Below are 27,773 nucleotides of genomic sequence, written 5' to 3' on the forward strand. Positions count from 1 at the left end.
TGAATCACTAAGGTCTTGACTCCTACTGCCTGTCCAGCAAAGCAATTCTACAGCATAGTTACACAGTGGCTGTTTGAACATCTCCAGAAAGGTACTTCCACCACCTCCACAGGAGCTCCACTGCTGAACTGCTTATTTTGCCTTTTTATACATTCAACGGAAACTCATCTTCTGGGAGACCCTTGACCTGGGACGATGGAGAGCAACCTGTGCTGCCTGTAAATGTATTTGCATAAACCCCCTTCAATTTCTCACTGGTATGCATCTCATTCCTTCAATCTTCTAAATTTAATAGAACTTTTTGTTTATTCTGATTATTCTTACTGTTTCAGCTAGTTTTCTAAATTACTTACAATTGATGCAATTCCAGTAGGGTTGCATGTCATATTAATCCAGTTATCTTGAAAATTCTTGTTCACTCCTACACAGCATGTACATCTTTACTTCTTTATTCAGGGCTGTCCTACTAAAAATCTGTTCAAATAAAAAACTAGAAAAGGATTATCCCTTTGATTCTTGTTGGTAAAGTTTTTATTGTAATCTTTCACACCTTTTTAACCTGTCTTGTAAGTCACTGAGAGCCCCTCTGGAAGGAAGAACTGTATAGTTATAAAATCATCCTTCCTTGTTTTTAAGACCATTCATTTACTTGGTCGCAAAGAAATTTCGTCTCTTTGGCTAAAGCATCCTGCCCTTAATTATGTCACTAAGATAAAGTTTGATGAATTGCTTCTATTTGCGTATGTGAAAAACTGAGCTGTGATATTAAACACTTTTTAAATCTCAATCCAGAATGACTGCTCAAGTCCCAGGATCTGCCAAAATAGTTCCCACAAAGTCTGCGTCCTTCTGCTCCAACACTGGTGGAGAACGTGGGACCTCAAGCCTCAATCCCTCCATTGGCCATGTGGGTTGGCGAAAGCTCCCATAATAGTCCACACATTTGCAGGCTGCTGAGGCTGAAAAAAGATAAGGCTCTTTCCCCAGGATCAAGTTGGCCAAGGAAGGGCTCAAGCCCCAGCAGCCCAGGAAAAACATGTAGAATGCCAGCCCCACCACCTGACGAGACCCCACCCACTACAGCTCACGGCCCCTGCCCCAAAATATTACACACAGGTCCAGGTTACCAAATGACTGCCCACCCTGACTAGCTCAACAAGGAAGCAAACACGCGGTGTTGATTTATTTGATTTTATTATGGTTTTAAAAAGGTATCTATTTCTCCAGCAGAGCAAGGTCACATTTGAAGATTTGCAGGAATTCCATTTCAAACAAAGGAGGGTGGGGGAAGAATCAGCTTTGCATTACTTCACTATAGCTCAAGTGTTTTAATATTTAAATTGAATTTTAGTATATGCAAGCCAAGCTCAGCTTCAATGCAGGATACACTATATGTAAAATCTGCCCCACATTCATGTTAAGTTTGGTTTACAGGGGAAAACAGATGAGACAAGTATCACCAGAAGGGCATCCAATCAAGTCAGATAAAAAAGCTGAACTGCAACAGACTACTTCTCTACTCCACCTTAAGTACTAAACATGTCTGTTTTATAGTAGTTATATTCTTCCCAAAGTCACAATCAAGGAGTGACCTGTGGGAATATTCCATGGCCGAGCTTTAAAGAAATTTGCTTGTGACACAACCCACTTCTCCAATGAGGGCCATCATGCAATCTAGATTATGATTATTTTGGCAGGAGAGTGAACATTTTGACAGCAAATACAGTTTGTTTTTAAAAAGCAGTAAAGTAAAAATTGAAGCTTTACAAGCACACAGACTATAAGGGCAGCTGGCTTATCCAAGCCTGTTTTTCTCTTTACGAAAACAGAAAGATGGCACCAAAATTTTTTAAATGCTCAAATAATTTTGTTCAGAGGAGCTAGACTGAAAGCAAAGCTTCAAAGCGCAGAAGAATTACTCTAGTCTAATTGGTAAGAGGAAAGGGAGGACAAATTCCACACACCGAGAGCTACATGCTCCGTTCTTTATCAATCTAACTGGGATGCAACCTTGACCTTCTCCATCTAGCATTTTGGGCTGGGCTCATAACTACTTGGAGAAACCACGGACCAAAAACCTCAGCAAAGCTCCATACTCATTCAGTACACCTATGATTTAAATCAAGGAGTCTGTGCGTTCATCAGTGGCCCAATTAAGAACTTCCTATTTCTCCACTCCAGGCCAATTCCTTTCTGAGTATTAGATGGCTCTACTCACTAGTTGAGTTTTTCAGTTAAGAGTTCATTCTTTGCTTCTGAAGTACTACTTGGTGTTTTTTGGCAGAATATTCTTTATCCTTTTGCACCAGTTTTAACCTTGTACCCACAAACGTTAAGTGCTAATTCTCAGGAGAGAAATGCTTGTTTAGACCAGATAGGAAAGAACCACGTCACACGGACACTCTGCAGTCTGGATTCTCGTTAAGTCAAAAAGCCATCCATGAGCTGCACTTAACATTGGCAATCTTTAAAAAGAACATCTAAGAGATAATGCAACCTGAGGCTGGGATTAATTTTGAATTCTCATAGTTCCATGAACAGGTCACTTCTAGCTGTTTAAGATGTCAATTAGCAATGCTTAAAAAAAAGCCCCACAAAGTAAATGAGAACATATATGCTTCTCCCAGAGCATATTCGTGGCCTTTTAAGTTGGAGTACCCTGTGCTTCACATTACATTTTTCAAAAGCAAAAACAAGGGTGCACAATTCAACAGGCCCCTCACTGCTGCCTGAATCCCCCTCCCCCTGCCAAAACTGCAAGGATTTTTGCTGTTTAGACAGGTCTCCATGGGTTGGATATGACCCCTCCCAAATTAAGAGAAATGAGAAGCCACCAGAAGGGAGAGATCTGGGAAAACATCCGATTGACAGTGTACGAGGCTCTAAATTAAGATCCAAACAGTGTTATCTAGCTGCCCAGTCAAGCAGCATTCAAGTGGAATCTGGTTCCAAGGCTATTTGGAATCACTGCAAACAGCCCTTCTGCAGTCATGGCAGACTAGAGATCCTATCATCCTCAGCCAGAAACTCCACAGAAGGCGAAGGATGAAGGGGCTGTAGCCCAACACACCTGGAGGGCACCAGAATAGGGAAGACTAAACTACAATCTTCAAAGTCACATTAGCTAGTGGGTGAGTTATCACTAACCTTTTCATTGATTAAAACAGGACAGATTTCTGGAGCTAGAGAAGGGAGGGTCTGCATGTCAAGATTTTTGGGGGGGAGGAGAGAGGGGAGTCTGGACCCAAGTAGAGCAGTTCAGCCCTTGTATCCGGGCCCCGCTCCCTTTGACATTTCCCAAGGGTGACTCAGGGGTAGGTGTGTCACATCTCTGACTTCAAAACAGTAGCACTTTTTGCTGCACCAAGATCACCCTCTCTTGGTGAATGAATGGTTGGCCAGCTCAACCCCAAGCCGTGGGCTGGTTTAGCTTTACAGTGCTTGGCACTGAGGCTACCTGAAAGGGATCTTTCTCGCACAGGACAACAGGCTCACATTTCATCAAAATGACCAAGAAGAAGTTGTGCCTGAGACATTTAAAAATGTCTGCCTTCTAAAAAGAGCTCAAAACCCATCCCCACCATGATGGGAAAACACAAAGGCCAACACTCCTTAAAATAAGTTCCTGCCCACCCAGTTTTCTCCCCACACACACAGAGGAAGCGTATGATACATACCTGTATTACCAAAATCACGTATCCTCCCAGTTACAAAACACATTCCTCTGACGATCAATGCAAAATATTCTGCCATGGGACTTAAGCAATCAACCAAAAACCTTCCAGGTAGAAATTCCTGGGACAGGAGGAAGAGGAGGGCCTGGGGCAGCTGCTTTAGAGCTCACACACACAATCCCAACAAACAGCCTTTTTGTAATGATTTAGTCTCTGCCGCATCACCATCAGGGAACCTGTTTATGTCACCTCACAGTCATCTGCTTTTTAAACTTAAAAAATGGGTACAGGCCAATACTTATAACTTGCACACTTATTTATATAGAAAATTATGTGTCCAGTAGAGCTTTAAAAGGAAAATAATACATATATATATGTATATATATATATATTTATATTCTAAAGGAAACCTGTGGGTCTTACATGCCAAGTCATGGTGTTGACACTGTTGTCAAAGTGGCAATACTGTTGAAGCAAATATTTAAACACGGCAAGAAATAAAGGACAAAAAGCAATCTATAACCAAATAAATGTCTGATATTTCCTTTCTTCCCTTTAAGAGTACATGTAAGGTCACTTTTAGCCTTGGAACGGATGTGAGTTCTACCTGCGATGAGCTTGCTAGCTACTACACAACATTGGAAATCCTCTGCTAAAGAATCTACTCTGAAGAAAGCCATAGGTTCAAGAGGAGTCTACCCTCAGGGTGTATTCTTTCTTTTATGGCAATTTTTGTGTGACTCAGGAAGAGAGAGCCTCAAGTTTGTTTTCCCAGCGGGTGGCTGAGCACCAGTGGGTTTTCGAGCAACGGGGTGGGAAAGGGAAGGTGAAAACAATGTTGCCATTTAGATCATACGATTGCGTTTATGGGTCGGGGAGTCCGTAATGCCATCACCGCACTGGGCTGAGGTACGCTTTCTAGTTCCACCATTGTCCAAGTGGAGTGCCATTTCTTCAGATATGAAAGTGTTCAAGTCAACATCATGGAGTCCGTTTCTCCTTCGACTCCCGTTGGAGCCGCTGCTCACGTGCGTGGGTGAGCCCGGGGTGCTCGAGCGAACACTTATGCTAGCCATTGCACCACTGAGACCTACGGGAGAAAAAGAAGGAAGGAATTAGCTGGTTATCTACACAGCCAGATGGACATGCTGAGGGGTGTGAAGGGCTGGAAAGGGGAGACATCTGTTTTCCCCCAACTTCTACAACAACGTGCATCCACAAACTGCTCTGGACAACTTAAGCAGCAGATCATTTACAGTCTGGAATCCTTATAAAAGTTGCAGCTCTTCCTACTGCAGGCAACCTGAACACAAACGGCAGACTTGGACCTCACACAGGAGAGCAAAGGGCTCCGCTTTGGGTGCTGAGCAGATTGCAAAGGGTCAACTGTACCATCCCCACCAGGATTTAGGAACACAGCCGGACAAAGTTATGGAAGCGCCCCATAGATTCCTCTGGGATCTGTTCAGAAAGGCCCTCCTCTTGCCATCAAGTCAAGCCTTCTCTAGTACAAAGCTACTCCAAACTGATGACCACAAATTGGTTAAATCATGGAAGTCACCCGTGCCAGTGCCTTTTTTTTGTTTTGCTTTCCTGTTCAGTGTGCCAGTTCAGGGAACCCTGGAAAAAGCCAGTTCCTGTACACCTTGGTTAAGCAAGATGTTGGGAATTTAAAGTATTTCACTGGCTCTTCGTCTGGGGCATTTGCTCGAACACCCAGATCGTAAATGCCAGTGTGGAAAGGAGGGTGGAGGTAGGTTTGGCCATCCTTCTTGGCAAACTGTCATGTGTCAGCTGGTTAACTGGACAGGTTAGACACTTTCAGAATCTGGGATCCATAACAACAGAATTTAAATATCTTGAGGATCAGAACTTGCCTATTATTCATCTCTATGACACTTATGCTCTCTAAGCATCAGTATCAGCTGTTCTGCCCACACAGAACCTAAAAAGTTGCCTTTGCTGTGGAAACACTCACTTGCCAGCCCCCCCACCCCAAGGTTTAGCAAAGGCCCATGAATAAAGCCAGAAGCTTCAGAATATCCTTCCACCTTCAACTAAGCTCGGTCTCTCCAAGAAATTTGCAGACAGCCAGCAGAAGGCCTTCAGAAGTCCAATCGCTAACAAGGACAAGTAAAACTACTGGAACCAACACTGCCCCTCATTGCCAAGCCCTTTCCAGAGGTTCCAAGTCTGGAATGGGAGGGTCTTGGCATGCTCAGACTTCCGATACCATTTGGGAACTACCAGTTGCATCTGCATCGCTTGACAGCTGGCGCAGCAATTAGGTGCAAGAATAGACTGGAACAGTGTATTGGCTGTCAAAAGTGAGGACCAAGAGAGGGAAGATAAATCCTAGCCCAAGGTACGCGTGGTGCAAAACGAGGCCTTTTGCCAAGCAGTTTGAAAGGTGATAAAAGATTCCAAGCAAACTAAGGCAGTTGTCCCTAATTTAGTAAGTCACTGGTGATGATGGAAAATGGAGCCCAACCAATTTACATCTATTGTTACATAGTTGAATATTTAGCCAGATTTGGGAGGAGGGGTGGAAGGGGGCACACACATGCAGACAGAGGCCTTGCACTAACAGAACGGCGTTTTAAAACTTTCCAACACTAGTATGTGGCTCAGGTTCCATAAGCAGTCACTAGTTTTCACAAAACTATGGCTCAACTTTCCATTACATGAGTAGCACCTGAAACATCAGTAGGCTCTTTTATGTCCTTCTTGAAAATGTAAGAGTGTGCAAGAGGCACCAGAGAACTGTATCCTATCTCTACTCACATACTGTCCAGAACCCAAGCAGCCACCTGCAAACCCTAAAGGAAAACGTTCTGCTGCAGTGAAGAACTATGCAACCGACTGAAACTACTTTCCACCATGTAAAACAGCATCTAACTTGGACGTTTTCAACGTGCAAAACAGCCTGAGCACAGAAGTAGAATAAACATGGTCTAACCCAATGTTGGGGACTTCTGTGAGTTGAGGTCCACACATCTTAAAGTTGCCAGGGTTGAAAAACATTGGTCTAGGCAGACAAATAAGTGAATCCAGGTGTGGTGACTGAACCATGGATGCTTCAGGCTTTGGCATGTGAAGTATAGCTGCCCTCTGCTGTTTGAGAGCTACAAGGAGAAAACAAGAGTTGTGGGCACTGACTGTTAATGCACGTAAGAAGCAAGAGCATCCGGTACATTTCTTGGAGGCGGCACAAGACTTTGTTGCAGGAGACTAATGCTACCACCCTTCTGGATTTCGACCCATCCTCGCGATTTGTCAATAGCAGCTTCAGGCTGTTCTTGATTGGATGTATATTTAGCCATAAGGAATTCAACCGCACAGTGGAGTTCACACCTTGTTCATATGATTAGGAAGGTGAAGAGACTCTCCATGCAAGGATGTTTCTTTCTTTTTCAATTTTTCTGACAGGAAAAAAAATCAAAGTTTGGGAATACTGAAAAAAATATTCTGAAACATTATCTTACGAAATGATGACACACTTTGAGACAAAGAGACCAGGCTTAGACAACGCACTATCAAAGAATAAGAAACCACATTAGTGCAATGTGTTTACCTCTTATACTAGGCAACATTAAGACTAGGCCAGACAATGCTCAGCCCTGGAAACTCTTAAGATGTCTTTCTGTCCCCAAAGTTCAAGCATATTGATACTGTTAAAAAATATAAAATATATGCAAATATAATGCTAATCCTTAACATTCTGACTATGAGATTTGTTCCAGTCTGAATCCACACCTGTTTACTATAACATTTTTGCTTCCTCTTTTCTACTTCTTCATGCTTTCTACTGTGAAGTAAATTTGCAATGACTTCGTCTACAATAAAAAATCAAAAGTAGTAAAAACTAATTCAGATTCAGAAAATGAGGCTGATTAGAAAGTATTTCACGTGGTAAACTTGTATTCTGGGCTTTCCCTTCCCTTTTTCTAAAAGCCAGTGCTTTCCCATATCCATTTGATTCATTGGAAGGTGAAGTTCAAAATACATTTTTGTATTACAAGCTGATGGCTCTTTCGGTTTCACAATTAAGCTGTTTGTCTACTTTCTTTTCCTAACAAAAATGAAATTACAGTATATTCTTTAAGACTCAGGAACATATAGATCCATTTTAAGTGAAAACATTTTAAACTAAAATCAATAAATATATAATTAAAATGTCTCCCAAAAGAACTCTTCCCTGTTGCTTTACAATTCTGAAAATGTTATATTTTTATACAAAATTAAGATACTTCTGCTTTTAAGGCAAACTAAGTAATAAATAAATTGGACTTATTAAAACAATAAGCCTAATTTTAAAAAATCAGGACATACTTAGCAAATATGCACAGAAAAGTATTACGTATAACTTTATAAGTTTCTTATAAAGTTACTAATTGATTTTAAAAACTTAATTTTCCCAAGAATAATTCTCACACTCTTGACACAAGCAGACCTGCTAAAAACCCTAGCCTTCGGTGTCTTCCATAACAAGCTTGGCTAAAGAAATGATTTCTAGAGGAAGGAGAGACATTCCACTTAGCAGACATAAACTATGTTCCAGTGGAACATCTCACTGCCTTTCCATTATTTAAGTTTAGCTATTTAATTTAACTAACAGGTTTTTTCCATGATAGCCTGGAAGGGCTAAAAGCAACCCTGAAGCAACCCTGTCAGAGGTCAGTCATTTGGAGCAGCCAGCCCTGCATCCCAAAAATTCTACCTATTTCTTCAGTTCCAGCAAACTTAAAGGAGGGAGATATAACTGTGTGCAACCAGAGATGAACAATCTCATACCCCAAGGTGCAAGAGGTTCAGAAAACAGTCATTTTGAAGAGGACAACACACAATGAAATCCTAAAATAGATTTAATAATGTTGAAAAATGAAATACTCTCCCCCTGAAAATTAGGAAATTGTTGCCCTGCATACCAAGGCTCTTATCCATCCAAAAATATGAAGAGTGGACATTTTTGTCCACTAAAAAGTTGTCCAGCCCTCCAGGAGACCAAGTCACCCTTTCCTCTTCTAAGCCATGAAGTTCAGACCCACAAAAACACTACACTAAATCCAAAGTCACTTTAAGATATATGACCACTTAGATTTAGCATCTCTCCCTGACTAAAGACTACAGTGTGTAGCCTTTGCCTTAGTCCATCAAGTTTTTATACCAGGACCTTTGGAAAGCCATAAGCAGATACTCTAGAATCTGGTGCTGAGAGGCAAGCTAACTCTGAACAAGGAGGCCACACAGAGCAATCAGTAATATTCTCCTTCATGATTTTGTCTCACTCCTTCATGAAAGCCACTTCTGGTTGTCAACACTTCTGGTTGCAAATTCCATAATGTTAAGCACTTCGGGAAGTTCTTCCTTTTATTGGTCTTGAATACCATTTAACTTCAGCAATGAGGCATAACAAATATCTGCCAGTAAGTATCTTTACCCTTACCCCTAAAACGAAAAGCTCCGCATGTTGTATTCTAATAGGAAGCTATAGCAGTTCTTGGGCACTTTGCTTGACCTTCTCTGTTCTATTTCCAGCATACAGTAACTTTTGAAGTTCAATGGCACTATATCCATTATTGTAAGTGTGGCCACACTACCAATTTCTTTAAAGCCATGACAATAGTTGACTATACTTTATTTTCTCTCCCTTTTCTAACCATTCCCCATAACAAATTTGCCATATTCACACACACAAACACACCATGCAGGGGACTATCAGTTTTCATCAACCTACCAACCAAATTTTCAACTGCCTTTATCTGGCTATTGTTAGCCTTTGGTCTTGTCATTATAGGCGAAAACAACACTTCTGGTTCTATGGATGCCACTTTACACTGGTGTACCTTAATCTGCATTTGCCCCAGGTGGCCACTCCAAGTCTGGAGATTTTTGGTGTCCATTTTTATTTTAACCACCAAGGAAACTAGTGTGCTCGTGATATCAAGTTATCACGTTGCTCACCCCCTCAAGATCACTTAAGCACAGATTTTAAAAATACAACACTAATTCCAATACAAATACTTGAGGGAATCTCATTTCATCTCCATTAATACCTGCTGACTGTATTCTTGTTCTGGGCTTTCTGTTCTTTAACCAATAACTAATCCAGGCCTTTTATCCTAGGAGTCCTTAGTGAGGGATCTTTTAAAAGTCCAAAGAAAAAATGGCCAGATCCACAGTGTGCTAAACCTGTCTTGTTGTAACTATTAACCAAGTAAGACACGGTGGCACATGTTAAACAATAAACCTTACTTTAGAAAGAAATCATAATGGCTGGATTGTATACATATGTCAAAACTAAACAAAAATCATGTATGTCTGATCCCAGCCAATTATTACCAATGTGAAATTCACTAAATACTCAACCAGTGCACAGGGGAAGAGATTCTGTTAAAGAAGGATGCCCATTAAATCAAAATGGGATTTTACACGTACACAGATTTTGTCTGCTGCATCTGAAGCCTGCTAAAGTGAGGTTTGTTAAACTGAGGGTAGAAACTGTCAAAAATTCTCACAATGAAAAGCAAAGCAGAACAGAGCTTTGTGTTAAAGAAGGAAGTTTAGAAATGCATTCCTTTAAGGTCAAAGAACAGCACATTATCTATAATGCTGAGGCTTGCAGCTAAAATTGAGTTTTCCACCAGATTTCCTTGAATGACACAGAGGAATCCAGCTGGTGAAAGCCGCAATGAGTGGGCCTAGCAGTTGCAACTCCACATGATACCTTGTCCTACTTATGGAGACTTAAGGCACAAGGACTGCATAAACTGAACAAGCTTTGCCATCCATGTAACTGATTTCCCTACAACACCATGTAAGCATAAACCCACAGAAGTGCTAAACTGGTGTACAACCCCACTTAAGAAGAACAAAAGGGTAATCAAAACCTGGACCTTCCTGTGCAAATAGGGATGGATGGCACCATTTTGTGAGAAATGTTCACTCGTCTTCTTTCCTTGGCAAAGATCATGCTATGGAAACTTGCCCGCTCTGCTGTTATGCAATTGCTGCAATAGAAGCATTCAAGGAAGTCAGAGTAACTTGGGTCATGTTATACACTAAGCTCTGCAGTCTACTATGCTAATCACAGGAATCACTCATGTCCCAAAAGACAGATTAGCTTGCTTGAATTGTGAATATGTAAAATGCTATGAAAGTTAAAGCAGAAAAAAAACCAATCAAACGATTGAAAGACATAACCCCTCTGACCCAAGTAAGTAAGTAAAAGATCTCAAAGGATTTCAGCTATTGTTTCCCTGAAACCTTACAACATAATAGAAATGGTTTAATTCTGGGAGACTTTATATTCTAAGAACCTTAAGGGCAGGCGGTGCAATGCTGATTCTGGTTATACCTTATATTCTACAATGCACCTTTCCATTCTTCAGAGGTGGATTTTTATATGGCCACTTATGCTATAAAACTTAAGCCCCGACAGAAAATTATTAGGAGACCTGGGGAAGGAAAGAATCTTTGTGGCCACAGAGAATCATGGCTAACTGTTACGGAAAGCACAAAGGGGTGAGGGAGAGAAAGAAGTATTCTGGGAACAGGCATCATTGGTGGCCCCCTAAACAGGACAATTCACGTTGCCTTGTGTTGTAGCAGATCTTGCAAGAACCAAGCTTTTCACTTCGGATTTCTCACTTTAAAAAACAGTCAAAACTCTAACTCATAAAAATGTACAACTTTCATGCAGTTCCTCTCAGAAACCAATTAAAAAATAAGGTGCCAGAAGAGGGGAAAGCCGTGGCAGCTATATAGTTCAGTATGAAGAGCCAGTCTGGGCTAGTGGCGAAGGCATCAGGCTAGAAAACAGGAGACGGTGAGTTCTAATCCCGCCTTACGCATGAAAGCCGGCTGGGTGACTTTTGGACACTCACTCTCTCAGTTCAACTCATCTCACAGGGTTGTTGTTGTGGGAAAAATAGGAGGAAGGAGTATTAGATATGTTCACCATCTTGAGTTATTTAAAGGCAGAATAAAAAAAATTTTTTTTTTTTTAAAAACCTGGTGGCATACATAGAGATTAAGAACTGGACTTTTAAGTAAGACTTCAAAAGCCTCCACACCTCAGTGGCTGAACATTTTTCTTTTTTCTATGTTCAAGTTGAAAAAAGCATTGTTCTTGAATTATGAAGATACTGGTGAATTTCACTACATTCTCATAAAGAATGTAGTGAAATTCACCACATTCTCAGGCCAAAATTCACACCTGCTTCATAAAGGTCAGTTACTTCAAAAAGCTTCTTATACTGAACTTATAGAAAGACAAACTTCTGACATCTACCTAATTAAAGGCTTCAATGATGCAAAAGGATATCCTGAAAAATTTCAAACGGACTCCAGTTTGTGCCCGTTTGCCAGGAAGTAAACATTAAGAAGGTGACAATCATATCCAGAAATCAAAGCTAAGAGGTCATGGCTGGACAGCAGTCTTCACTGGCAGCACCAGAATCAAAGTGAACTGGCTGCTACAACAGACATTAGAGCGACAGACATATAGATCTCTGCCATCAAGGTGCAGTGACCCTCTATTCGTCCACTGAAAATCCTGACGCACAGCAGCATCCAAGTCAAAGGTGTAAATTATTGTTATCTCAGCTCCCTCCCCATGACCAGGCAGGCAAACTTGTAAAACTTGCTTGTTCTGGGTCACCCCAACCAGACACCTACCTTGCAAAAACACTGCCTATTCTGCCTAGCAGCAAGTCTCAAGAATCTGAGCCAAGCTGCAGCACTTCTTGGACTATGGATGGCGAAGCTGAAGTACAAATCACGCCTCTCTTCTCACAAGCTTCCCTGGCAAGGAGAGAGCAGAAACCTGAAGAACAAGGATATCTTCGGCCATTTTGATTACTCTCATAACAAAGCAATATTCAAGCTATTGGGGGCCATAAGCCATCTTAGTACTGGGTCAGAATAAGTTTGCCCTTAAGAGTCACCGAGCTAACAAGAGGAAAAGCAATCAAGGTTTTCTACATTAGTTTTCTAATCCCAATATGAGCTACAGGTTTACCCACTGGTTTAAACCAATTAAAAAGGTATCCAATTGCGATTCAAACTACTCCGGTTGCAACATCACCAATCATTAGCCTACTGAGCAACATATCAAGTTGCAAATGAAATCTCTAGTACAGGTTTGCATGAAGCATGACATGAGCATACATTAAAGCTTCTATTTCACTTCCAGAGGTCTGAGACAGAAAATGCTATCTGACATGCTTCCTCAGCAGTCTTCATTTTCACCATGGCTGAGAATTCTAAAATTTACAGTCCCAAAATATTAAGAGTGCAAGAAAAGCTGAACGATACAAAGAGTAAATCATTTTTTCCAAAAATTCTATATTCTGTATTATCCATCAATCCCTTGTTAAACACGGTTCTTAAATTCAGTATACTGTCTATGCTGATTTATACAAGACTGCATAATAATATTCTACATAGCCCTTAAAATTAAACAAAAATAAAACCATCCACAAATGAAGCTTCTACTCTTTCCATTGCATCAGACTATATTCTCAATCTGGATATCTCTACCCAACTGGAGTGTTTTGAAAGGGAGATATCCAGTTGAATATTTTGGAATAAGTATTTTCATAGGAAGGGTCTGGTTTCTTTAAAAGGATGAAGCTGGGTGTCCCCAAAGCCTGCACAAAAAACAATTTTTCTACTACCAAAGGGGCTTTTTGAAGCAAACAACTGAGAGTCAGCCAGGAGCAGATTATGCAGTCACGTAAGCCATGAAGACCCATAGGTCACACTAAACAAGCACTACTGAATGCCTGCTTGCATGCTTCATACAGCAGGCTCAGCCTCTGAAAGCAAGTTAAAGACATTTTATCAAACTAGAGTTATTTTTTCCCCCAACAAAAAAACCTCCTCTTCTGTGAAAACCCAATGGAAAGAGGAAGGCTGAAACTCAACTTAAAAGAACCACAGAAACAAAGCTGTTCCACTAAACTTTAAGCTATGTTTTCAAGGTACCTGTCAGCCCTACAAGGTAGACCAGATCAAAAACCTGACTCCCCCAGGAAAACTATTTTAATGAGTTAGGCTACAGTAACAGAATCTTGCGAGTCTGTTTGTATTTTACCTTCCCTCCCTCCCACTGAGTCAAGGAGAAGCCAGACTGAGCCTCTTCCTCATATGATCTCCTTTTCCAGGGCTGAAGAAATGCTTCTGCCCTCGTTTCTGTAGCAGCTTCTGAATATTCCCTTTAAGGCTGTCTCCTTTGCTCTCTACACCACCTGCTTTCTCCTCCAAAACACTAATAAACCACTTCTCATTTTTACTTAACTACGTTCTATTTGCCCTAACTGATTATGCTAGTAAGAAGCACGCAGTTTTTCAAAGAGTATTTGAGGTCGCAGAGGAAGGAACACCCTTTTAGGAACACCCCTGAGTCATCACTGCAAGAAGTACACGTGCGCAATGAGTTCCAAGGACTGGAGAGTAGAATCCATGAGCACCACCCAAGTCAGTCACCAACATACTGAGAACCAGTTTGATGCTTTACTGTTGATGTCAGTGGCCACGAAAGCCAGGAGCTATTAAATGGTGTTAAGACTGTAGAGGCAAGTGCTTCTTCTTTTAAACACACATTTTTACAAAAAGATTGGGGGGGGGGAGGCAGAACCATTACCATGGAGAGCTATGGCTTCCCGGAAGGGCTGCAAGTCCGTCTCGACAGAAGAACTACTTTCCGTTGATGTAGCTCGGTTAGGGGATACTACAGTCAGTCTTGGGGGAGGTCTAGAGTTTCGTGGAGGAGGGGCCTTCCCACACAGGAAGCTGATTAAGTCTTCTCTGCGAATAGTTCTTCTGCGCTTTTTAACCCAAGCCAAGACATCCTTATTACGACGTTGATAGCCAATATGGATTCCTACATCAAAACTCCGCTGATGGGCATCCACGCTTTCTGGAATAAAAGAAACAAGTGTTAGGAGTTGCCAACCACATGCAGCAGGTTCAGATACAATTGGCTTTCTAGAAGCAAAGCCAAATTGGACTGGCGCTGCTTAAATGCTTTTGAGCCTCCCCCTGTGGATTGTGCGCATTAATGGAAGATAAATCCAATATTAAAAACTGATTTATGAATTGCAATTATTTCTACCCCATCTTTCCCACTGGGGAAAAATACACAAAGCCTACCCAACTAACTGATTAGTAGCTTCAACAATCATAAATAAAAACACAATATATTATATTTGCCAACCCTATCTGAACTTTGGAACTGAATTTGGAACCATCTACTTGCAGGAGCTAGTGCTGTCTAAAGCTGGTATTACTATTCTCACTAGTATGTGCATTTGAACTTAGGGCTCGCTTTTTTAAAAACTACTCCCTTTCTGGATGAAATGGCTTTATCCCTAGGTGTCACTTTAAAACTAAAAAGCAAGGCTACCCTGTTCGTTCCCACCTGTTACAACAGCTCTCCAACAAAAATTGGGAGGACATATGAAAACAGCAACTGCTCAAGCAGTCAAGCAAAAGGAGCACATCTTTTTTCTAGATAAACAGGCTACTTAGAGCCAACCATTTATTTAAGCAAGGGGTTACCTTTTCTAAAGGAACATACTCTAATCTTCTGTTAAAGCCATCTGTTTTTATCCCACGTTTGCAGAACATAAAGTCTTCGTGAAAAAAGTGACAGGTCACCTGGCCTTGACTGGGAGACACTGAGTTCATTGTCTCCACTTAGGTCAAACTCTAGCATCCAGCAACTCACAGGTCCAGTTTGAGAACAAAAGCGGTCATTTATGAACAATCTATTCTTCACCAAGATGTCGTATCAGTTCAGCTCCAACACAGTATTTTTAGATATACCTGTTCATATTTTTTTGTTGTGAGACAGAGGTTTGCATAAAAATGCATGAAGGAATCTGCAAAGTCAAGGTTTCCGAATCACAGAACTCCCGAGTCTCACAGAACTTTTGTCACTGCAACTGACTTGAAATCAGTAGCCACCTGAGTTCCTCCAACACAATAAAGTAGAAATGTTTTGTTGGTCAACTGCATACTACCTCCAAAGTGAATTTTAGCACTGCTTCTGTATTTCAGTCCAAGAGAAAACAAGACAAACTTGAACTATGTGAAAGTTAAAAAATCTGTGCCTTTAAAGGGATCTTCTTGGATTCTCGACTCCTGTGATAGGAGCAGGTGGTAGCTACAGCCAGCAAGGTCTTTACACAAATCTATTTTGTGCACCAACTATACCCTTTCCTGGATCCGGAAGCTGTACTCGCAGTCACTCATGCCCTAATCACCCCCATCTGCATCTGTACATGGGCTGCCCTTGCAAAACCATCCAGAAGCTACTATTAGTCAAGTATGCAGTGGTGTGAGTAGCTATGGATACACTGAGCTGAGCCCATATAATACCACTTTGCAAATTGCACTAGCTTCCAATAAACTTCTGGGCACAATTCAAGGTACTGGTTGTCACCTATAAAGTCTTAATGGCACAGAGCCAGGTTACCTGCAGGATCACTGTCTCTAATGGTCTCTGCTTATCCCATGAGATCTGGGAGAGTGGGCATGCTTTGGGTACCTTACATGAAGGAACATCACCTGGTGGGACCAAGGGCAATGCCTTTCTATTGCAGCATGAGCCCTATGGAACATCATGCCCTCTGTGGTTTGGACAGCTCCAACCGTTCTGTCCACCTGCAAGTCCCTAAAGACCCAGCTCTTCCTGCAAGTGTTGGGCCAGACTGTGAGAAGAGCCCATGTGGAAGACTCCTGAATGAGATGGGCATTGGCTGACCTCAGTTACATCCGTTATTATTATTCCCTTGTCCTGTTTCTACATTCCAACGATTTATTATATTATTTAACTGCACGTTTTCATGTCTCTTCAAACTGTTGTCGCCTAGAGCCACTCCTGTGAATTGAGTAACCATATAAACCAAATAAATAAATGTCTCTAATTGTTCCTTTAAAAAAAAAATCTTAAACAGGAACTGTCATATTAGGTTTTTCGCAGAACTGCCCTACATAGCAAGATAATATTCAGCATACTACACCAAAGCCAAATCACTGACAGAATTAAAGAGCACACCCCACATTCTTAAACCTGTCATGAGACTTTAAAAATATGTGCTTTTCTTACTCAGGGCCTGCCTGAATGCAAATATAATTCCACTTATCTGCTAGAGAAAACAGCCTGGGCAGTTCAGGATGCCTAATTATCCCTGTAGATCTGACTGTTTACCTACAGATGCAATGTTCTGTACTTAACTGTATTCATTCTGTGCTGACCAGCAGCTTATAACATAAAAGCCAGAAATCAATAATCTTTTGACTGTTAGAGTCTGGGGATGGAATACAAACTACTCCCCTGTAACTGGGATAAAAGAAAACTCCAAACTACTGTTCTTATGACACTGAAAGTGTTATCAATCTGGTAGCCCTAATAGGTTCCATTGCCCTCAACCAATAATAACAACTGTTAGGGATCACAGACCAAATCATATAGAGATATCCAAACAGGATCGGTCGTTTTTGCTTTTCAGTCACTTTCAAGAAGCTACCGCTAGAGTTATGCAAGACAAAATGCCTCTGCAATATTTGGGGTCCCCATGTCATCAGCATTCACTGCAGGAAGCGCCCAATAGCTATAGGGTGTATTTGTGACTAGTAATAATTTTAGTGACTACCCCAACTTGCCACCAAATTTATAAAACCAAGACATTTCAAATGCATGGTAGTAATTGTACCTAATCTGCAATTTGCTCACGACTGGCCCAAGGATGCACAAAATGTTCTGGACACAAAGGGCCAGTTTTGTGTTGACCATGTCCAAACTGAAACGTGCAAGTTCCAGGCATCAGTGTTTTGAGGGTAGGACAGGAGAAAATGCAAGGCAACCAATAGCAGATAAAGGCATCTAGGGAAAGAAAGTGCTGGGAAGATCCAGCACACAGGCCATGTGAGTAACCTTGCCCTGTAACACTACTCCAGAATTTATTTTGGCCAAAACCCAGAATATCCAGGTTCAGTCCTACTAAATTACAATCCATCCAGAACAGTTTGGCTGAACTTCTGAGCTACACTATGTCTGTCTCAGATCTAAAACAAAATACTGTATATTTTCTACTTTAGGCACATACCTACTATTTGCCTTTCTTTAAATAACACTCATTTTTATTTTATGCCATGTAACAAAGTTAATGTTGATCACCTTGAAATTTATGGGAAAGCAGAACATAAAGCGACCTGCCCCAACTTCAACCTGCTTAGACTTCCTATGCTGGACAACTCCCTGTACCCCCAGTGGGGTAGCCAAGGACCCCAACCATCTCTTTTGCAGAGCAGCTCAACCTGCTAAATGCCACCTGCAGCATCAGATCTAAAAGAACCAGAGAAGAAATTCTTCTGCTCTTTGATTTGCAAGAGGTTTGGGTGTAGGCAATAGGAGTCCTGATGGGCGCATCCCGCAGGTGGACTAAGAGTAGGAAAAATTGTTATTTGCCCAACAAATGCAACATTACACATTTGCCATACTGTACTTGCATATACTTTCTTTTAAAGACAATATATTTTGTATGTCCGCCATTCAGAGTAAGAATCTCACAAGTCACCAAATCTCATTCGAGTACTATTTTCCTATCAACTCCACATCTACATAGACAGGTGCAACAGGCATCTACTCCAAAAAGCTTACAATGTATAACAGACATCAAGAAGGGAAAGGGGGAGAATGGGAGACAAAGGCACAGGTACAAAGGAAGAGACAGGCTGCCTAGAGGCATTTCCACGCAAGGGAAGAAACAGAAGAACAGGAAAATGAGAAGCAAGGCCAAGGAGAGCTCTGAAAGCAAGGCCAAGCTTGCTCAGAGTCAGAAGTGGGGCGTATGCCGTGAAAGGGCTGAAGGAGGGGGACCTCAACTGCAGAATAACTTCTGGATGAATATGAGGAGGTAGCAATAGAGATGAGCAGGGAATGGACAAGAAGACCTCTTTTATTTTAATGTTATAAAGAGGTCCTAATCTGACAACCACCCAAAGGAGGAAGGGTAGGAAGCAAAATAGAACATAAAAACAGCATTTGATTGAGAGGCAGATAGCATTATTAATGGTTAAGAAATGCAAACAAAAAGACTGGACCCTTGCAAGGAAATATGGTAAGTCCAGCCTCAGAGATACGGAGCCTAAAGTAATACTGAGGTTCAAAAACAGAACTACAGGTAGTCCCCGTATGCCTAGTTTGTGGACAACCCATAGTTAAGAACAGAGCCTACTGTAGCAAAATTTGAGTTCAATATACAGTATTATTTATTCAGTATTATACAATCCGACTTACATGCATATTCGACTTTAAGTACAGACCTTGGGAATGGAACTTGCTCTTAAACTGAGGACTACCCATACTAGAAAAATAATTAGAGGCTGGATGGATGAAACAGAGCTAGATAAAATAAGAGTATGTTTAGATGATAGATAATACTGATAGGCACAGGAAATGATGAAAATGTTAACTGCCAAATTACGAAGAATGGCCAATAGATCATCAGCTGCAAAGCCCTGCTGAGGTGGGGGAGGGAATCCCAGTAGAAGAATTGAAGGTGGAGGAACAGTGCTCTCCCGCAGAGATTGTGAAAGAGAAAACAAGCCAGAAGGAATAAGAGTTGTGACATTTGGGGATTTAAGTAGGAAAGTGCAATCAAATGGATTTAGGTTGGCAGAAAGGAAGACTGAATAAAGACTTTGGATCAGGCAGTTAGCTCAAGGGCAGTTTCAGTGAAGGTGATCAAAAATAGAGTCAGAAATGAGACTGCAATGAGTTTAGCAGATGAGAATTAATTGTTCTTTGTGCTTCTGGAGGAGAAGTGGGATAAATAAATAAATCCACATTAGGAGATACAGCCATTTCTCAGGAGTATGGGAACTTTAATTCCAGAGTATTTGGAGACACAGGACTGGTGAGGATAACAAAGGAACACCCTCATTTCTATCAATGAATTGTCCATCAAATCCAACCAAGACCCAAATCTCTCTGAAACAGTGTTTTTATGCAGACAGTTTTATTCATCAGAAACAACAATCTATTCCACTGCCAATGCACAACTGCTATTAAGACTTAGATATCACATAGCTGCGCTGGACATCAATATTTTTTCAATAAAAGAGGTAGTTTCTACAGATCACAGAAATCAATTTCTGCAGAACCTACCAAATATAATTAGCATTTTCAAACTGTACTTTCCATAACTACTCACCAACACTTTGTGCTTAAGGATGTCACCCACACTGCAGCCTCAGCTGATGGAAGAGTAAGCTAGCTTCCAAAATAGACACTTGAGGGTTATATGACACCACATTCCACAACATTAAGGGCAAGTAAAACTTACACTGTTACGACAGTCAAATCATCACATATTGCTTTGAACTGAAAACAAGCTTTGTTTTCATCAGACCCTACTGGGACATTAGCTTACCATGTGCAACCTTTACCGAGAAACAGGGAAACAATCTCTCCCTTTGACTGGGCTTATCCACCTATGCACAAACTATGTGACAACTCCTTCACCCAACACTGTGCTTATAAATAGAACATTTCTAATAAATAGTCATTGTGCGTAATTTTTTTAACAGGTGGAAATTGGTGGGCACAATTACAATATGTTGCCAATCACATTATGCTGTTTCAGTTTTGGATCCTTAATGTGCTAAGCACAACATGTATCCAAGTTCAAAAATTATTATGATCATTATTTCATCAAAGTGAGTTACAACTTTATTACATTAATATAGTTGGTCATACATGTTCCTATTGTGATGGGCGTTATAGTCATATCATTAGTATGGTTCATGGTGGAAGTTTTCTCAATAGGTGTTACTAAACTAGCTTCCCCTAGGCCTCAGTGAATCATCTTGATTTTTGTGGGAGCTAAACCAGACTAAGAAAGCAATCTGTTTAACTTAAAAAGCTCCAGGCCAGAACTTCAGTTCCTGAATACTTTTATCCAAGGACAGCATTATTAAGAATTCATAAAGGTTGACACTTCTTATGACTATCATTATGTTACTATATAATGTGTATACCCATAGTGAGCAGAAACATCTGGCATAAAAAACCACCCTGGCATGAAAAAACTTACTGGCACTTAAGTTGACATTTTCTTCTACTCTTAATTCATCTTTACAATGGTGATCTTTCTTTACTCAAAAACATCAATGCTGGCAAGATTAAAACAGACTTTTCACTACAAGCGCTGTTTGAAGTTCTACTGAAACACAAAGGGAGTAGTACTGCCATCTGGATGAGTCAACAATAATCTCAGAGATCCAGCACTACCATGACAAAATCACTAAGGATAGATCTCTTGCAAACAGAGCCACCTCACAGCTCACCTGACAAAAACTAAGGAACAGCACCTCAAATTTCCACACAGGTGACTTTGACAGCCCAGTTTTAGGCAGATTATAGGAAGGAGCCAAAAATGTAGAGTTTAAATGTTGGACAAGGACTGGGGAGAACTAAGTTCTGCTGTCCAAGCTTTCAGGGTGACCTTGGCCAGCTATCCTCTCTCAGCTAAACCAGCCTCAAAGGACTGTTAGGGGATAAAACTGGAGGTAAGAGCACTATATGGTTACCTCTATCTTTTCCAGAGGAAAGGTGGGATTAAAACTTATTGAATAAATAGAGTGCCACATAGGCCATTGTTAAATCCATCACAGCAAACACAATCAGTACTTGATAATGCACATCAGTCCACAGAAACATGGGATCTACCAGTACCAGGACATTCACAAGGTGGTATGTGAATTCTCAAAACTAAAGTTAAAATTATATATACATACATATGCAAGTATACATAAACAGAAAACAGTATACACACATAGAAAACAGCATCTGCTTTGGTGCTTGTCCTTGGAGGGGGAGCCAACCCCATCTATGTAAGGACTTTGGAATACTTACATTGTCCCATAAATTCTTCCCAAAATACATGTAAATGTCACTGTTTTTAAAGACAGGAGAGCTAGGAGTGGATTTTTTAAAGCCTTCTACTGAAATAATTGCTATTATAGATTTCTGTGTTCATCCCCTGTACTTGCATACAAGCTTTTTTTACTACTAAAAAAAAGTCAAGGTAACATAACTTCAAGCAGTAGCAACCTATTCCTTCTTTGCTAAGAAACAGTGCTGCCATATTCACATCTGAAATAGTACAAAAACACAGGAACAACGTGGTCAGATAAGACCAAAAGCCTATTACTAGGGCAACATTCTGTTCCCACAAGAGCCAGCTAGATGCCAACAGGAAGCCAACAGGGGACATGTGTAATCTCACATACCCATTGTTGCAGCAGCCAGGTTCACATGTCATATTAAGAAACAGTGTGTGTAACTACTGTTCTTAAACTGGACTAAAATGACTCGTTTCATACAATATGCTAATCTACAAACAAACCAATTACCACTTAGCTTGATGTATCAATCCACCATCTAGTTAAGTCCTTTTTACTGTCCTGGATCACCACACACAAACACCACCCCCACATCAGTAGACTAGATTCTAAGACCAAGAGAAGGGAAGAACAACTAATCTGCACTTTGATGTCAGGAATTTATTAGCTATGGAGCAATTTCTGCCCCAATGTCTTGCACAGTGGAACTTTCCAATTTTGGACATGTCATTTCTACAGTTCTAAGCTGTATTATATATAAGCGACGTTGGGATACACAGAAGACTCCTATTCTCCTCTTTGCTTTGCACAAGATCATAAAATGCAGAGTTGGGGACAGGGTTTCTTGTGCTTCTGTAAGGCTAGACAGATCACCAGTACATTCTTTCCCTGCTAAGCCCATGCACTGCTGTTGATTTCTAGCAGGAGGTACATGCATAGACTGCATACAACCAATCTGGCTTTTACCCAGCAACTGCCAAGTGATAAGCCAACAAAATGGCAGCTGATGCCAATTAGAGAAAGAGCGCTGACTAATACTATTGGCTGAGCTGGCAAATACCTCCCTAGATGACTAAATGGTGGCTGTTTTCAGCACTACATTCCATTTGGCCACTTCAGACTGAAGGCAGCAGCATCTAATTACATCAATTGCTCTAAAGTAAGGTATTCACATGTTAAAGGAAAGGCTAAGTCCAACAAAAATATTGTTACCTTTATTTATTGGGTCACCAAACCTGTTATCATCAAGGCAACTCAGGCTTTAGCTGAGCTAACATTTCCCAATTAGTACTTGAGCATTAGGAGTAACTGGAAGCACTTTAGGATATTTAAGGCCAAGCCAGAAACATGCTCTTGAGTCTTCTATTTTCCTCTATGAGCTGAAAAGAATTTCTGAGCATGCGTGGATTTTTTAAGGAGCATGAACCATCTGACCAAACAGTTCTATTCCAGAGATTTATGAATTAGTACAGAACTAGAATATTTATATAGCTGTGAGAGAAAGAGTCTTTTCCTAGGGTATCAAAAATAACATTTCATGGTTAAAGGGACAGCCAAAGAATAAATTGATCCATTAAAAGTTAACATAACACCTAAATCTAACATTTCTTCCTCTGCATATCTCTCTACTCTAAGGTTAGAAATAACTATTTTGTCACATGCGTTCTGAACACCAACCAGCTACCGTATTTTGTTAGTGACATGAAAATCAAAGCTTACTTAGAAGTCAGTATAAATAGTACAGGGCTACAACCAGGAAAGTTATCTCTAATACTAGACTATGCACAGCCGAACAATGAAGACAACCATTCTGTTCCCTAGAACACTAAAACATTTTTCCCATGAGAAGCTAGATTATGTCAAACTTACCTAGAATTTCTTGAGGATTCCAAAAATTCTCTGAGTAAACTATTTTGTGGCCCCTACTGATACAGAAGACTTATGGCAAGGAACCATTGGTAATGTAGTTAATATGGCATGATACACACATAAGATTAGAATTTGTTCAATTTAAGTGTCACTTGAACATCAGTACTCAAGCTAAATCATTTAAACAAAATCAGATTAGAAGTCACAACTTGAAGCTGGCTTATAAACCATAGTTCACTATAAGCTACTTTTGTTATTCCTCAAATTAGGATCCTGAATTATCCATTGGTTATTTATACCCAAACCTCTTGCAAACCCAGGGAGCTTAAAGGCAAGAGCAGTTAAAAGAACATCCCCTCCCCTACTCATTTTGCCCCAGAAGCACACTCCACAAGAGAGCCCACAAACACACACATCTCCAAAAACAACCCAACCCTCCCAAATCCACAAGCATCTGCCCCAAAGGTCTCCACACACCCTACAACGAACACTCAAAACAGAGACAGACCAAAATTAAAGGTACCATGGGATGGATGGAGACAACTATGCAAGTCCATCAGAAGAGAACCTATAAAATGATTAACTACTCTCCTGACAGGGGCTTAGAAAGACTGCAAGCTCAAAGTCCCTCTTCTGAATCTGCTTGACTCACAGAAAAAAAGATGCTCTTGTTGCACCACAAGTTCTACAATTTCTCCCAACTCTCCATTTCCAGAGACTTTTTATCAAGCATTACTGAGGAACATTTAAGTGACCCCATTCTTTCAGTGTCAGTTGTCCCCAGCAGAACTTGGACTTGGGTGAAGTCACAGGCAGACAACAGCACAAAGTTGGCAGGCGCTGAATGCTGAGTCTGGAGCTGAGGTAGAGTCTAAGCATCAACTCTGCCCATCTCAGGAACTGGAGGGTATCAGGGTGCTGAGTCAGAGGACATCTGGCTTTTCAGCTCATATTCACACTAAGACAACCTTTGCCAGAGGATGTCGAGGAGACTTGAAGGGTCACCTTGCAAGAGCCATCTGACACCCCAACACAACTTTTGGAGCCCCCCCCGTGAGGAGGCACATCAGTGTTTCCTCAGACAGCCTCTTCCAGATGTTTCCTGACACTCCCAGAATCCCCAGTGGGCTTCCTCTGAAAACAGTTACCTTCCCACCACAGCACACGGGCCAAACCGTGCACCCGTCCCACCGCCCTGTTTCACCGCGCAGCCCTACGACCAGGACCGCGAGCCCGCTCCGGCTGGATCACAACCAGACCTGACTGACCGCGAGCGGAAACTGGAAACAGCAAAACGGACTGCGCCCCCGGCCTCCCGTCCAGCCCGGCAAGGCGCAGCCAGTCCAGGAAGCCGCTGGCGACCCCAGCTTGGCGCACCTGGGCCGGGCTCCCAGGCGCCTGCTTCGGCCGCGAGGGACGATCCCGCGGCGAGCAGACCCTCCGGCCGGGCAAAGGCCGCCCCAGGCCGGGGGCGGAAGGGTCCCGCCTCCTCGCGCCCCCCGAAAGCCGCGCGCGCCCCGCCCCGGTCCCCGCCCCGCTCACCTTTGTAGAGGTTGGTGACGGCCGTGGCCGCGTTCTGGAAGGGCACCCAGAGAGAGAGGCCGGGCTGCTGGCACACACGGTCTGGGCGGGAGAGCAAAGGGGAGAGGTGAGCCTCGCGCTGACCCCGGCCGGCCGCCTCCCTCCCTCCCTGGCTCGCTCGGCCATGTTGCGCTTCGCCATTTTGTTCGGCCGCCGCCGCCGCCGCCGGGACGGAAGAGCAGGAAATGGGGGGGCCGCGCAGGACGGAAGCCGCCCGGAGCCACCCAAGCCCGTCGGGGGGAGGGGAGCGCGGGGTCCCCCGCCGTCCGCGACGGGGCGGGGAAAGCCCCCCCGGAAGCGGCACCCCGCCGGCCCCTCGGGCAGCCGGCGCGGCCCGAGCCCGTCCCCACCACGTCCTCGCCCCCCGCCCGCCATTTTGTCGGTGGGAGGGGCCGGCGGGGCCGGGCGAGCCCACCTCCCGGGGGACGGGCGAATCCATTCTGCCCCGCCGCCGGGGGGGCGCCGCTCCCCTCCCGGCGGGGCGAGCGGCGGGAGGGGAGAAAGCGAGGCGGCGGCGGCGGCGGCCTCCCGCCATCTTGCGCGCCCGGCGGGGGAACCGGGCCCGGCCGCGGACGACCACTCCCATCATTCCCGCCCCGGCGGGAGGGGCAGCCGCTCCCGCGGGCCCTCGCGCCCGGCGCCGACACGTGTCCGGGCATCCACACGTGCGGCGCCGCCGCGCGCTCCGCTCACCCTTGTAGAGCTGCGCCACGGCGGTGGCCGAGTTCTGGAAGAGGTGCCAGAGCTTCTGCTGCTTGGGCTCCGGCTGCGGGGTGGCGGCGGCGGCCGCCTCGTCGTCGTCCTGCAGCTCGGGCGGCAGCGGGCCGCCCCCGCCGCCGCCCAGGCCGCCGCCGTCGTCCTGCTCGGCCTCGGCCAGGCACTGCCGCTCCCACTGGCTGAACCAGTGCTCGGGCCCGTGCAGCTCCTGGATCTCGGCCTCGCCTTCCTCCTGCGCCGCCTGGTCCTCCATCGCTCGCGCGCCCGGGCCCGCCTCGGCGCGGCTCCGGCTACCTCCGTCCGGCCGCGCCCGGCAGCTGCGGCGACGCCATCAACGAGAGCCGCTGCCGCCGCATCCCCGGCCGCTGCCGCCGCCCACACTGAGCCCGAGACGCCGCCCCGAGCGCCCCAAAAGGCCTCACCCGAACATGCTGGGGGAGGGGGCAGAAAACGACCACCCCACCCCGGCAGAGCCCGCCCTTTTCCCCTGCCGGCGCCACTGCCGAGCGCCTCTTCGGCGGCTGCCGCGCGCCCATTGGGCGGCTGACGCGCCCATCAATGTCATAAAGGAGGAGGAGGAGGAGAAGACGAGGTCATCAAGGTTGGTTACGCTGTCAAAAAGGAAAGGAGGAAGAGAGGGAGGGAAGAGGGGAGGGCCCGTTCGCGCACGCGCAGGCGAGGAGGTGGGAGGGGCGGCCTGCGCGCGCACTTCTGCCTCGCTGCGCCTCCGCGCACGCGCAGTTTCTCTTCCGCGCTTTCGGGGCTGAGTTCGACGGGCGTGGATCCGCCGCTCCATCGTGGCTTGCACAAAACACGGTTGGCGAGCCGCAGGGGTCGGTCGGTGCAGGCGGTCAGCCCGAATCCAAAGAGGCCACGGTGCAATTGAGCATAATGCACGGGCTGGTTGCCTCCTTGTAGGAAGCCATAGTTCAGCTGTCATGCATTGATTAAACCAGCCTGCGCAGGCTGTGCCCGACGTGCTGAGGCTACCCACGGAATCTGAATTTTGGTTTAGTCGTCTGTGAACCCGGGCCGTGCATTCTGAAGCGAATTGCAGAAGCGAATTGCATTACTGCATTCCTGGCTCGTCCTGGTGCAGGTTGACAACGGGGAAGCAAACCCCAGGATTCCCCTGCAGGGCTTTTGGACCGGGTCTTGCCTCGCTGGCAGGAGTTCCCTTGACCCAGACCTCGCTAACTAGATTTTAGCTAGGAAGTGCATATCAAACTATGGTTCACTGGTGCGCTCTCCGTCAGCGTTTTTCAACCTTGGGCACTTGAAGGCGTGTGGACTTCAACTCCCAGAATTCCCCAGCCAGCCATGCTGGCTGGGGAATTCTGGGAGTTGAAGTCCACACGCCTTCAAGTGCCCAAGGTTGAAAAACGTGGCTCTGTGTAACATGCTTGACCAAGACCCGGGATGTGGCACGGTGGGGGATTTTCCATTCGGCATCCATGGTTTGAAGGAAGAGGCTTGAGAAGACTCAGGCAAATGGGTCCCCCCAGCCCCTTTACAGGTAGTCCTCTCTTCGCAACCGAATTGGGACCTGCAACTCCATCACTAAGCAACACGGTCATTAAGTGAAAGATCACAGGACCACACTGGACTTACAACATCAGTTCCCCTGTGATCATTAAGCGAATCACGCATGGTGGTTAAGTGTGATGTCACAGGACCATGACTGCGACTTACTGCCGGCTTTTCTGTTATCTTTGCTTGTCCGAAGCCGGCTGTGAAGCTCACAAATGCCAGTCGCTTGACCGCAGGACGTGGTGACCATTCTAAATGCGTGCCGGTTGCCAAGCACCCAAGTTGCAATCACGTGACTGCGGGGATGCTGCGGCCGTAGTAAGTTCGAGGGCCAGTTGTAAAGTTACTTTTTCAGCATTCATAAGTTCCAACAGTTGTTAAATAGGGCAAGGACTTTGGGCATTAAGTGAAGCAATGCAGTTTTAAGTGAAAAATCATGTGACTGAGACTTACTTCCACTTTCCATCCTGTACAGTGTGAACT

At 43.8% G+C, this 27,773-nt stretch overlaps 1 protein-coding gene across 1 annotated transcript; it reads right to left on the minus strand.

Moving 5' to 3' along the window:
- Positions 1-1,177: 1,177 nt before the first annotated feature.
- HAPSTR1 (HUWE1 associated protein modifying stress responses) lies at positions 1,178-26,160 on the minus strand. Its single transcript, XM_088152841.1, has 4 exons — positions 25,737-26,160; positions 25,005-25,085; positions 14,323-14,598; positions 1,178-4,764 (listed from the first exon to the last, which is right to left on the minus strand). Exons 1-4 carry the CDS (start codon positions 26,011-26,013, stop codon positions 4,520-4,522), a joined length of 879 nt encoding a protein of 292 aa, XP_088008967.1. The 5' UTR covers positions 26,014-26,160; the 3' UTR covers positions 1,178-4,519.
- Between the last annotated feature and the right edge of the window lie 1,613 nt (positions 26,161-27,773).

The sequence above is a fragment of the Python bivittatus genome, unplaced genomic scaffold (genome assembly GCF_059951505.1).
Source record: "Python bivittatus isolate LINGU-HERP-01145 unplaced genomic scaffold, Pbiv_v1 ctg000030_np1212, whole genome shotgun sequence".
Lineage (NCBI taxonomy): Eukaryota > Metazoa > Chordata > Lepidosauria > Squamata > Pythonidae > Python > Python bivittatus.